Genomic DNA, 13,986 nt, shown 5'->3' on the forward strand with positions numbered 1-13,986 from the left:
AATCCGTAAAAAAAGGAAGGAAACGGGAAGGGGAGATCGAATAGACTTGGTATATGTATAGAATAAAAAGTAAGTAATAAAAATAATCCCATCCGTGAAATATCGGAGTAATCGTTAAAATAACCTTCCTTCAGTATACGTTGAAACGAAGCTCTCTTTAATCATAATATATCATTCTCCCAAAAGACGAGTATTATTGTACAAAGTATACTAGCGTATTAAGTGTGCGTAGCACGCAAGTTATGCTATTCTATTAATTTGCATACTACGCACACAATTTGGGGGTACGTACAATGTTAAATGTGTATCGTTATCCTCCATACGCGGTGACAAACTTGATATACTATACGTTGTCATGGTTGTGCCGGTTGTAATTATGACAATTTCTATATTGTAGAAATTACATACAATTATATTATTAGCTTTAGGAAGATGTGTGTATGTGTGTGTGTATAAGAAGGAATTATATATCTACAAAAATTTTTTATTGGCCATAAAATTATCCGTTGTCGGGTGACTCGCTTTCACGCCTCATCGTCGGGACGTTCACAGATAATATCTTCTTCGCGTCAATCATCATCAATTAATATTTCAGATAAAAATTATTTAATCAGAAAGGGTATTCAGGAAATGGTTTAATTCTCAGAGAATAACAACTTCTTGAGAAAATATTATCCTATCTAATATCATTCAAAATTGAAACTGGACAAAGAAAACCGAAAAATACTTTAAAACTATCTTTTAAACTAAAAAACAATAGTTTGCTATATAACATTTGAATTTTTAGAAAATATTTTTATGACAGAAATCAAGAAACACTTTGAAATATATAAGTTACAAAATATTTGTAAAATCCCTTGTAGAAACTCCTTATAGTAGAAGAAAAATTAGAAATGATAATTAAATTTAAATTAAGCAATCAACCCCAATAGTACTGTTTTTGTAAATGTACAATAAGTTAAGCAATAATTTACTGGAGAATTTTATATTTGTATTTTTATTATTTGATTTACATTAAAGTTTCGATTTCAAATAGTACGAGTCTCGTTATTGTACTTTCTTGATTTTCTTGGTCTGCATACATATCGTGAAATATAAATGTTAATATAAATAATCATCTTGCTTATAGAATAAAATTTACATAATAATCAAAAGAGTAATATTAAACTCGTAAATCGATAAAATGTAATTTTATAATCGCAAATTTTTAATACAATACTTGGATAACGAGATATTTAGAGAATTAAAACATTGTAAAAAAGAGAGGGTTGTTGAATATGTTAAATCTATGATACAATTTTTTAGAATGCTTACTCTCGTTATTGCAAATCGAAATGATTACTACTATATATTTTAGATGACTTCCTTTTACATGACTTTTTTAATTAGAATATAAAAGAGTCGATTTTTAAAAGGTAGATGATATTGCTCATAAAATATCAGAATTTTTTATAAATAATAAAATATGCGATATCGCGTATGCTTCTTGAAACTGAATAACGTTTATCCGAAACATTTTCTTTTAATTGATGATAAATAAATGTTACTTCAATCAGCGATGAAGGTGAATGTTATATATGTTACCTTCACTTAACGTAGCACGCGCTTTTAGCTATTTTATCTAAGGGGTTATATATATATATATATATATAATTAGAATTACAATAGTATATACATAAAAGAGACGCGCGTTGCGTTGGCACATGCAGCAAAGATGTGTGCCCGGACTGCCATCCAGCGCTCAGCAGGAATTGTTTTGCGATTAATTAATATATGATTCACATATATTTAGGTTTTTTTAACTTAATTGCTTTCGTTGTGCTCTTTCAGCAGCTGCATGCCAGCTAAGAATAATACGCGTATATTTCGTAATGAAGAACATTTATCAACTATACATTGAACTTTTTTTTCATGCTAATTTGATTCCGTCTAAATTTCTTTTGCCGCGTATAAAAATAACGCAAAATATGTAGCAGTAAAAAGAACTCGATAAAGTTCTATAATTTTAGCGAATAAAAGCTTTTTCCGCCGAAATATAGGGGATTGACTTAAAATCAAATTAAAGTTAAACTTGGATATTTCTTGCACAAATTATCACGTATATGTTCAAATAATTCGGTAAAATTACTTTCTAGATATTAAGACAGTGCAGGATGTGTGTATATTCGGTTAATTAAATAATACCCGTTCTTCGTGCATTGCTCCAAGACATGAGACATGACAATTCCCGGTCTATTAAAAGCAACGTTTTGACACGGTAATGAATAGAATAAAATGATTTAAGTTTGAATTGTTTTTATCTTTATTCCAGATATGAATAAAAAGACATTAATTAATTATCTACATGTATTATCGACTTTCCTCGTAGCGCCACCCACTGCCAGGTCAGTATTTATTAAACGGCTGGCAGTCCCGGCTTTAATGGAATGTTGCGATTATATTATCTAATTAATGCGAGCGATACAGTCTATACGGCTACCGCGCGTCACATAACTATATAGTGTCTTCGTTCGTGCCTCATATATCGTCATCTTATTCGTCGCATTGTTCACGTTTCTTTCTCCTGTCGCGATATATCAAATAATAATCTAAAATTATAAAGCCGCCCGATTTTATATTGTATTTACTAACAACAATGTCGCTCTCTCGCATTTGCGCAAGCTAGATGTGTGTATTTAATGTTGCTTTTTTATTTTAACTCTTCAAACTTATAGCTGATTAAAATTCTGTACATTGATTCTCGAATTGGTTTTCGACTGGTCCAAATATGTTGTCAAGAAAACACATTTTCTTGACAATTACATTGTCAAGTATTTATTGTGATAATTCATCAGTTTCTGTTCTGGTATACTATGCATTAATAGGGATTAAGTTTTTTTAATCATGGCAATTTTGTTAAAAAAGAGTACCTTCATATTCATTAGAAAGGCCATAGTTTTTTTTACAAATAATTAAAAATCTATATTTTTTAATATCGAAGATAAAACTCCGGAAATTTTTGCAGTCGTGTCGTATATATATTAAAATTTTTTAGTATTTTCTCGTCGAATTAGGCTTGTGTGAAATATTGAGTATCACCCTGTTTAACAAATTGATACAAAGTCGACAATTGAAATACAATCTTGTCACAAGTTAGTCGATATTTCACATTTATTTGTGCTGATATTTAAAAAAAATTCTTTGTTCTTACTCTTATCTTAATATCTTGAAATAATCACGTTCACACTAGATTTTGAAAATTTTTGTCGCAGGGCACTATATCTGTATCGCTTACTTTTGTTCGATATACTTAATTAAAATCTCAGATCACGCATATTACTTTCTCTCTTTCTCTTTCTCTTTTATATGCGGTATAATGTTTTATAAATCACTTGATAATAGTAAGATAAACTTTATTTGTTTTAGTGGAAAGTAAAATTTATGATTTATCACGTAAATTATGGTTTGTCATATGTGAGGCTGATAGCGAACGTGTTAAACAATTATCTCAACATATGTTTTTCTATGTAATTTATCGATGTGTTCAATTCCATTATAAATTATGACTTGCTCTTAATATGAATCTTAATATGAATCTACTTGTAGTTTCTCGCGCTTTATATTATAAAATGGCTAACGCAAGTACGAGAAGCCTTTTTAAATGCTTCTAGTCTATTCGTAATTGGAAATTTATCCCTCTTCACTCTCTTATGACACAGGGCTAGCTTTAAAAGCACGATAAAATCAGATTTTAAACAGAGCGTTATTTATGTACATTATTTGTATATGCAAATGGTATTCTAACAGTACATTTGTATACATATGTAAATTTATACGCTTCCCCAGTCCTTTTCAATTTAGAAATATTAATATTAATGTATAACAATTTCTTTCTACTGTGTATCTCGTGTTAAGGTACCTAGTTCAGATGTTTCTATTACACAAACATCGTGTAATCTTTTGTAAAAGGCTTGCCAGCCGGGGTCGATCGAATGCGATGAACGGGGGCATGGCAAAAATTTATTTAAGGAAAAACAGACTTTTACAAAGTCAGCGCATAAATCTAATTAGCTGCCTCTTTTATTTAACACATCTCGTTTTCCCAGACTATAGTACGTATAGTCTACGCGAATTAAAAACGAATATGTGTTTGCGCAAATGCACATGTATATATGCACAGTGTCTATATATATATATATATACGTACAGGATGTTAAAAAATTAGATCTACAAACTTTGGCGGAATATAAATAACCTCAAGAGAACGTTTTTTAAGTAACAATATTTTTTTACAAAAAAAAATATTACTAGTAAAAAATATTTACTTTTCAACGTTTTTTATGTTCCTTCAAAGTTTGCCGGTTGAAATTTTTAACATCTTGTACGTATATATACATTATATGTGTATGCGCAGCAATGAAAATGCAATATATGTATAATATCAATGTATCACTGCTCCTCGCGTGACGAGTAGCATAACGAATGAATCCTCGATCTTGTTTAAAATGATCTCAACGATAAAAAACAGTTCTATGTATTTACACGACTTCTCTTCTCGCTTACACAGCACGCAGTTACCATCATATATGCGGCTATCTACATCGAGCCCTATCGTCGAACGCGAAAGCACTTGAACAACGTTTCGTTTTACCCTGATCTTTTAACGTCCAATGTTCAATGACAGTCGGTGAAAATCGGTAAGGTGTCTACTGTACTGTTCGCTCGAGGCGTGTTAGAATTTACGCGGCAGTGTTGGTTAATGAGCGACGAGAAAGTAGCGGGTGAAACGACGGAAAGTACCTCTCGAACATGCGCGAGATTGTATTATTTAGTGTTCAGATTGTGTCAGATGGTGTCTTAAACTTAACTTTAACGTTAAATGAATGTTGTTCAAATCAATGCCTTTGGTATCTAGCTAATAATACAAATTGCAAGAATTAAATTTATCGGCATATAGATGGATCGAGACTGCTGCTGCGATCAAAGCTCATCCACAGACTGACTTACAATTTCACGTGTCGAAAGAGCATTTTCCGCCGTTTTTGATATTCTAAAAACTTCTCAAGACGCTCATCGTTAGAGGCACTCTGTCCGCGATTAAACTGTCAACTGTCAAGTAAATGCGCACGTGTAATCGCATCGCAATCGTTATTGTAACGCCAGCAGAACCAGTTTACGCCGTTATATCTATAATCTCGCACTTCGGTTCCTTTCGTCAGAGTTTCTTCGAGGACCGCGTCGCCATGCTAACGGCGTAAAGTAAAAAAATCTAAATAACTAAATTATTAAACTTATAACGAATAAAAATATATAATACGCCTAATTAACTAAAAATTAATTGTACATACGATAAGATCAGTGCAACTTTTTCCAAATAATATTTGGATATTTTTTCATAAATGTTCTATGCAATATTCTCAACATAAAATATTGAGAATTAATATTTTTGAGTGGAAAAATATAATAAAAATAGTAAAATAAGGAAAAAGAATAAAGAACAAAATATAAGGAAAAATATATAAAAAAATATAACAAAATATAATTAAAAAAATATAAGAAAAAATATAATAAAAATAGTAAATTTAAAATTTACATTTTAGATATTTATATTTTAATTTAATTCCTCATAGTCAAGTCTGTTGAGAAAAATTTTGCAAGTCTTGCTATTTATAATCTAGCAGATTACAGATATAATTGAAATAATCATATGCGTTTTTCTTCTAACTTTGTTTCGTCACAACTTCATGTAACAATAATTTTTACCCTCATAGGTTTTTTAACAAGCATATTCCTCGAAGAAACTATATACTCTTGCCGCTATATACCAGTGAGAGCTAAGTTATTGATAAACATGCTTTCGTCCGTATTCCCCGCTATTACCAGTACTCACAGCACGGCAATAAGTGCACTACAATATTCGAATTAGTCTTACTTAGATCTCTCTCTCTCTCTCTCTCTCTCTCTCTCTCTCTCTCTCTCTCTCTCTCTCTCTTTTTCTATACTTCACTCCGTTCTATTGGATATCTTAAACAAAACGCATAAATGAGGCACTTGCCCGAATCTATACCGGCCATATTAACACTCCATTCCTGTTATAGATCAAGATCTGCCAACAATTAATACACGGAAGGCACGCCTCGTCTCTCGCGCGAATGCTTAAATGTTTCTACACAGTGTTTTTCGTTTTATCTTGCATCAGTCTAAGCACCTAACAGGCCACTGCTACGAACACAGTTCTCATATGGTATCACATTACATTACTACGGTTCAATCTTGTCGTCGTTGTTGTCGGCATACGCTTTCCCTTACATTCGACTCTTCTATTATTATCATCGAGACAAATAAAGAAAAAGACTTTAAATTGAATCCTATACAAAATGATTCCACGGTAGTTGCGAGCGTGGAACCGCGCGACGGACAATACTTGGCAAAGCTTGAAAATACCATAAAAAAGTAGATCCTGGGCTTATCACGAGATTATTCGCCGTCGATTATTACGTGTCGCTATGTGATCACGATCGCATTTTCCGACGCAACTTTCAGCTACGTGTTCATCGTGAAAAGAAGGAAGGGGTTTCGCTGCACGTAGTACCATATCAGTGACAGTTCCTAACTCTCCTTCGTAACGTTGTAGAAAATACATACAGTTATTTCTCACTTTCAGCACTGCTAGTTTCTCAGGTGCACAAAGTCACGTTGCTAGATGTTGCTCGTTATCAGACCATAAACAGAGCGAATCGCTTCGTCCGCTGATGCGAAAGTACTGTCACTCCCGCGGTGCTTCGTGAGTCAGTCCTCGTCGAAAGCACACCGAGTTCATGCCGTCACGTTTACGATAGTTCCCGTCCCTAAGCAGGAAATTGTCGTCCTCGCTGTTGTATTGGGCCAGAGACTGAGATCGCGGTGGCGGACTATGCGCGGCCATGTACGTGACCATGTTGTTAAAGTTTGGCAGGAACTGCGGGTTAAAGAGCGACAGAATTTTGTCGTTGAGCTCGCGCGGGCTTCGAGTGGGCACCATGTAATGGTCCCGCGTGTTGCTCGTCGCCCCGTGCCGATCGAATAGATCCTCAGCGGCGTGACGACGCCTACAGAGATCGTCAAGACTGTTCGCGCTGTCGCTGCCGCCGGAATCTTCAAGTTCGCAGGTCGGCACATTGATCAACGTCGTCTCGACGCACTCGGACTGGTGGTACTGAGTACATCTCTGGGCCGTCGCGGATCGCTGCTGCGTATCGTAACCATCCAAGTATTCCAGCGTGCAGACCTCGTCATTTATGATACTCTCGTAATGATCCTCGTAACGATCTTCGTCCAGCTTATGCGTGTTGTTGGTGTGGTCCGTGGCGATACCGGTGGTGAGGCTTGTGGGCGTCGTCCCGTCGTCGTCCTCGTCGTCGTCGCCGTCCTCGTTGTTGCGCTCGTCCGATTCCGCGAGGTCGGAGGAAGAGGAGGTGGAAGATGCGCCAGAACCCGTGGGGTCCTGTGGCAAGCCTCAAACGGCTCTGTGTCGCCTTCTGTATCATATGTACGTTTTCTTCACCTTTTGCACTGGCTTGTTTTCCGCAGACGAATTCGCGTTCTTGCCATTCGGGTTCTTGGGCGGTACATTCAGCACAAGATTGATGGACTTGTTGTTGAATCCGGGCGACTCCGAACTCTCCGTTAGTCGATTGAGTTGTTGCCGTTGTTCGGAGGGTTCCGGATACGACGAGCCTCGCAATCTCTGAGAGAACCAGAAACCGAAGGCGAAACCGGCCACCAAAGAACAAAAACAGGTCCCTATTAGCGCACCCGTCAATGTTTGGGCTGAGTATACCACCGGTGTCACGGTCACGCCTGTAATCAGAATGCAACAAGTTGGACAACAATATTAGAATTATCTCTTGCGAAAACTGCTCGCGCGTTCAATCTCTGGTGTTTGGAACGGAGAAGAAAAATTGAAGCGAAAATAAATAATATAAATAGAGAAACAGTAAAGATACAATCGATTTTTGCAGACATCACCCGCCCAAATATAATAAACGCGATAGAATGTTTCGTTATTGCAAAATCGAGTACCCTAGATTATATAGAATCATCACCTTTCTGATATAATTAAAAAGGTGATGATTCTATATAAAAAACGTAAAATAAGGTTTCGATTTGAGGTTTCGATTTTAAGAGAATTGATTTTAAAGAATTAGAAAATATACATATGTAATTTTGATATAAATCAGTAATGTGTCGAAGGATAGAGAATAATAACTAGAACAAATTTATCGATAACGCAAAAATTATATAGCCTTAAAATAGAAAAGACATTGATAAAATGTTCCATTTTTCAAATCCGAATTTCCTTTTGAAAACGAAGCTTCATATAAGAAATAGAAAAATTATATTAATATATTTCAACATTATTATTTTTATATGGAATCATCAGTTTCTCAGTTAAGTTCAGTTAATCAATAACGAGCTATTCTGTATGTTAGTGTATGGACAAGACAGTAGATTAGTTGCAAACATGAAAATAAATCTGCTTTGAAGAACAAAATACCATGGAAAAAGAATCAGTTTAAGCGGGTATTATGAGAAGGATTTTCGACTTCAAACAAGGTATATCGGCATGATGTGACGATGGACAATATCGCAGATGGTTACCTTGAGGCTCATTAGCCCTCGGCTGTGTACGGCCGTACTGATTTTCCCGATCCAATTCGATGATGATTTCATTCTCCCGTTCATCGGGCTGCTCGTCGCGCCCAATTTCGGACGCCACCGCTGGCTGGACGGACTTCGTTACCTCTGGAGTAATATTCACCAATATGATGATAGACGACAGATGATTACGTACAGAATGATTTTGCATACTTATTGCAACGTACATTAGGCACCATACATATGCCTTAATTCATACTCGGCATTAGGTTTAGAATTTAGACATCACATTTAGACATTCGTGTATCATGACTGTAAAGAAAAATAATCAAAATCTATTTTTTTCTGAATTATAATTTAATATTGTCTGTCGCTTAATAATTGTTTGTTGTTTTGCTTTTTAACTTCTAATGTATGAGATATTTGCAACTTCTAAATTTCAGTTTCAAACATAGTTCTAAATCATAGCGTGCATTAAGCATCATTAATATGAATATCTGACGGTGCGTCCGAGCTGAAAGTGCCGTGAAAATATACATAATAACGCCTAGTGTACGCATGAATATACTATGAAATAGCTGATCGTGAGCTGTGTTTGCCGTGCGAGCAGTATTCTTAGCGTAGTTGAATTTGTGAAAAATATTATTTAATTGTTTCAGACCTGACGCACATTATAATGTACATATACTTCTTCAAGAATTTTTCAAGTTTAAGTTTAGCTATACATTTTGGATATATATTATTATTATGTACACATATACTTTGTTCTTTTTTCAGAATAAACGCTGTTTTCCAATGAAACTTTTTAATTTTATTTTTCCGATTTTTCATCATTTTTCAAATCAAGTTTCATGTAAAATTAAACAGGAAACGTCAGGTCTGAAAATGTTTGATGTTTACTCGGAGTTACAAAGAGTTGTTCCTTAATATTTATTGCCCATATATTCTTTAGTAGCATATTCGACAAGAAAAGCGTGTCCACAAAAAAAACGACCACATATTAGGTTTATTTATATCAGCTGAGCTGTCTCTCTTCCATTTTTCACGTTTAAAATAAAATAGTTATATATTGAAGCTTGTAGGGGAGAAGGAGGAGAACAAAGTGGAGGAACTGTAATTAAAATAAATATACTTGATAAAGCTTTTAAAAAAAGTTTTGTGAGCGTTAAAAAAATTGCCTATTTTTTTTACAATTTTCTATTTAAAATTTTAATTTCCTATTTTACAATCTTATGATCTTTCTTTTACAGAACGAGTACTCTGAGTGCTGGAGAACAAACTTGATTATTCCGGTTGAAAGTACAAGTTTGAATAAATCACGGTACGTCCAAGAGCTGCACAGGAAAATTTTTAAAAATTTCGAAACTTTAAAAGCCATATGTTGAATTCATATGACATATAAACGTAAATACAATCTTGCTTGTTTTGAGCCAATAATGAAAAATGGGTTCGAGTGAACCGCTTTCGAGATATTCAGATAGTATGCATGAGTTTAAAGTTTGGGAAATTTGTGTCATTCGAACCAGCATGTATAATTTTTGCATTCGTTGTAGAAAAAAAAGTTAAAACGGAATCAGGTCACAAAATTGTTAAACAAGTGACTAGACAGCGGTACATTATCCACGCATAATATTATATAATTTATTTCCAGAAACAATTCACGGGCGTCTTGATAACGTATATAGTCTACATAAAAGACAGTACCTGGTTCGCGTCCGCAGCTTCGGTGTCTACCGGTTGGGATATCTTGGAACAGCGTCTTATCGGCGTCGTTGTCGTGGAGTTTCGTCAGCACTGCCACGCAGAGGTTCGCGGTCGCGTCCCAAGCGCAATGAGGATCTTGTAAGGCGACACAAGATCTACAAGTAGCCGCAGCAGGGGAGTCACAATGATGTAAGGGAACCGCGCGGATCTCAGAATCCGCGAACACCACCAGCTTGCTCGCTTCGCCAGCTAGATGAACCACCAGAAGGTCTTTGACCGCTTGGCCTGCAACAACGAATCGTGTGTTATTTCGTGTATTTAATAAACATTACTTTATGAATTGTAAAAAGACTTTACATGCTATACATATTTTGCGAAAAAGAATATTGTATTGTTTACCGATATAATTTACAAGTACATCTCTTTAAATTTTTGCCGGAAATAATACTACATATATACAAGAAGTACGCAAAGCTTCTTAGAAACTTTTCAAAAAAGCATCGAATTTCTTTTTCAATTCCAAGTCGTTCTTCCGTTTGACTATACTCTACATTCCATCGTACAAAAAGATTGCACCGAAACCAAACGCGCTGAAAATTCAAACTAATTCAGATAGTTTGCATTGCAATTGATCTATTCAAATTGGCCATGCGCATCAAATTTTTTCTCTCCCTTCCTCTTTATATTTCTCTTCTATCCTAAGGATTTAAATATGAAATGTCTCGAAAAGACAGATGGTTAAAAATGATTCAAATTGAATATAATTTCACACTATGACTTTAACACAGTGTAGCTTTAGCAGTATATAGTTAGGCAACATAAAAATAAAAAACTATGTATATTTTTTAAATTAATTAAACGCGCGAAATATATATAATGTGATTACAAAATTTACAGTAAACTTACTTACCAAATCTTAACACTTGAACATCGCTGACAATAACTTGACCGACATTGTCACGCGATTCTGGTGCACGCGTATTAAGCGCCTTCAAAACGCGGCCGTCATCTATATGCAACAAGTAAATCTCGTTAATCTCGCAGAAATATAAATCGTTGTTATTTCAAACATAACATATATTATTTATTATAATAATTATGTCATTATTATTATATAACATTATAATAGACTGATCATTATTTTAAATGTAATAATAATATGTAATTATGTATAAATATAATAATCAATAAATTATTATAAATAAATAAATAAATAAATAATTATACCTGTTCCGATATACAGTATATCGTAAGCTTTACCATCCAATGCCTTTACTTGAGGATCTACGGCAACTTTGGTAAATCTATAACTACAAACGTTTCATGTATTAATAGCATATATTGCATTACAAATATTTAGCCATTAATAGTATTAAAAATACGCGATCAAAATAATAACTTTAAAAATAACTTTCAAGAAAATTCAATAAAATTTACGTGAAAAGAATTCTCGCTTTTTTCCTAAGTGTATAATATATAATGCATTTTTATTTTTCAATTTAACTTTAAAAAGTACGTAATGTTAAAAATTGGAAAATTATAATAAATGATTATTTTCTTTGACAGAGAATATTGACTCAAAATTGAAAACAAATCCGTAATTAAAAAATGTTGCGTCAAAGTGTATTTAGGTAAAAATATTATGTACGTATAGGACAATAAATACGTTATGTGTTAAAAACATATTAATGAAAATGTGTTGCATCAATCGATCGGGTTACTCACTTGAAACTGGTTTTAGTTATCACAGGTAACGAAAAGTAGGATTGCACCGCGTCGTCCATGAGGGGATGCGCTTTGACGAAATTGACAGTGATGTCCGGAAGTGTTCTGGAATCGTTAACACAGGCACCGGGTCTGGGCTCAGGCACCTTTTCCGGAAGTACTCGCAGCCAGTTGCTGTTTATCGTCTCTTGCTCTTTGAAAGCACCCTGGAAGACCTCGAGAATGGCGTCCATAGAGAAAGCGCAGATAGCTGAGCCGCCGATGGAGTTTACCGGGGTCGTGAAAACCCCGTACACCAGACGCGCGGATTTTCCCGCGTATCGACCATCCGTAACATCGCTCGTTGACTCTAAATAACATATAAAAAATAATTCAAAATAATTTTTGTCTTATATATTCGCGTTGATAAGTGTAGACATTTTAAACATCTCTTGATCGAGAAAATATGTCATCAGTTACATAGAATGGTGAGAAAAAAATAGGTCTTGTAAGACACACATAGGACATGCGCAACAAAATAATTTGCAAGATCCAGTCGAAGTGACTATTACTCTATTACTTTTTAAGACAAACCATTTTCTGGTCGTCCAATTGAAGCTGATGATGGTATTATCTGCAATTTACTGACTTAAATTCACGAATATCGATTGAGAAAATTGCTCACATATTGAATATCGACGCTTCATCGACGCGGTATTTAATTTCACGTTATTCGTTTTACTTTTTCCGTTCTATTATCGTACTCAAACCAAACATTTTCTTCTTGCAATTGTCATTTAATTGGATAATTAAAAAATTCAAGTTAATGAATTTTCGATTCTAATAACAATTCCATTTGTTATCAATTCCTTTTACACATTTTTAACTTGTTTGATTTTATAAAACGATGCTTAATTACGCGGCGACATTAATAAACAACTGCCATCATTAGTCTTATCTTAGTTCCGCTATTAGATACAAAGTTCGAACAATCACGGGAGCAGCCTGCGATTTCGCGGTATCTCTCAGACATCTGGAGACACGCCAACTTTGCGGAGCCAGCATTTGGGATTTCAATTCGATATGCGCGACGACAATATTCTACGAGAATAGAGCACTCCTCTCATTCATTCTCCATTCATTCCTACCGGTCCTAAACGCGATAGTGCACGGCTATTGTGCTTCACACTCGAGATTAGTCCATTTCGCTGTACGATAGATAGCTAGAGTGACTTATCCGATTGCGTTGTACGTGTGGAATGGACGAGAAATCCGAAAATCAATGTGTGCCAAAAAATATCATGTAAATATAAAAAAAAAAACATTTTAGAAATATTAAACGTACGAATGTTTTTATTATAATACTGCTAAATAGACATGCTTGTTATTACAAAAGAATGTAATTTCCTATGCTTTTTGTAATAATAATAATGCGTTTCTTTCTAATATTCATATTTGCGAATAATATAACAGTTCCTTCTCTTACGCGTTAAAACATTGCATGCAAATATTAGAAGTGCAACTATCGCTGCAACACAATAATAATAATGTACGATATTTGTAAGCAATGTTGCCATTCTTCCCATTCTATATACGCAAATATAAATATTAGAGATATAATATGTATATCAACTTACGCAAAACAGCGCATAACAGCATGCATCTTTAATTTTGGATAGATTTGCGGATGCCCGCATTATGTACTATTTCTAATATTTGACAAGATAAAACAAAAGTGAGATTTCCAAACATATTAAAAATGAAATATCTTTAAAAATAATGTTTCAAATATAAGTTTTTCGGGAGAGAAATGTGATGTATGTAATAAATCTTCTATATAACATGTGTTTTTATAAAACATTAACGTCATCAATATTTTTATAAATAGAAAAAAAAAATATTTTTTAGCGTAATTTTATTCTGTCTCTCTAGCCCCATTTTGCATGTAAAAGCAAGGTTATT

General features: G+C 34.2%; 2 protein-coding genes across 3 annotated transcripts in view; both read right to left on the minus strand.

Moving 5' to 3' along the window:
• Positions 1 to 56: 56 nt before the first annotated feature.
• LOC143907482 (uncharacterized) lies at positions 57 to 7,474 on the minus strand (the record flags this gene model as incomplete). The annotated part of the gene is made up of 1 exon (XM_077424299.1): positions 57 to 7,474. A coding segment is annotated over one exon (729 nt), but the record flags the coding sequence as incomplete, so codon positions are not given.
• Positions 7,457 to 13,986, minus strand: part of LOC143907493 (semaphorin-1A) — a 216,428-nt gene continuing 209,898 nt past the window's right edge. Inside the window, exons 10-15 of one of the 2 annotated variants that reach the window (XM_077424311.1) lie at positions 12,046 to 12,394; positions 11,548 to 11,630; positions 11,231 to 11,329; positions 10,321 to 10,605; positions 8,620 to 8,763; positions 7,457 to 7,818 (exon numbers count right to left, since the gene is read on the minus strand). In XM_077424311.1, coding sequence (XP_077280437.1) covers positions 7,502 to 7,818; positions 8,620 to 8,763; positions 10,321 to 10,605; positions 11,231 to 11,329; positions 11,548 to 11,630; positions 12,046 to 12,394 — 1,277 coding nt within the window. In that variant the 3' untranslated portion in view covers positions 7,457 to 7,501. The remainder of the gene's footprint in view (positions 7,819 to 8,619; positions 8,764 to 10,320; positions 10,606 to 11,230; positions 11,330 to 11,547; positions 11,631 to 12,045; positions 12,395 to 13,986) is intronic. The other variant, XM_077424312.1, reaches the window with a different exon arrangement.

This window comes from Temnothorax americanus, unplaced genomic scaffold (assembly GCF_048541705.1).
Source record: "Temnothorax americanus isolate GAGA-0224 unplaced genomic scaffold, ASM4854170v1 Scaffold82, whole genome shotgun sequence".
NCBI lineage: Eukaryota > Metazoa > Arthropoda > Insecta > Hymenoptera > Formicidae > Temnothorax > Temnothorax americanus.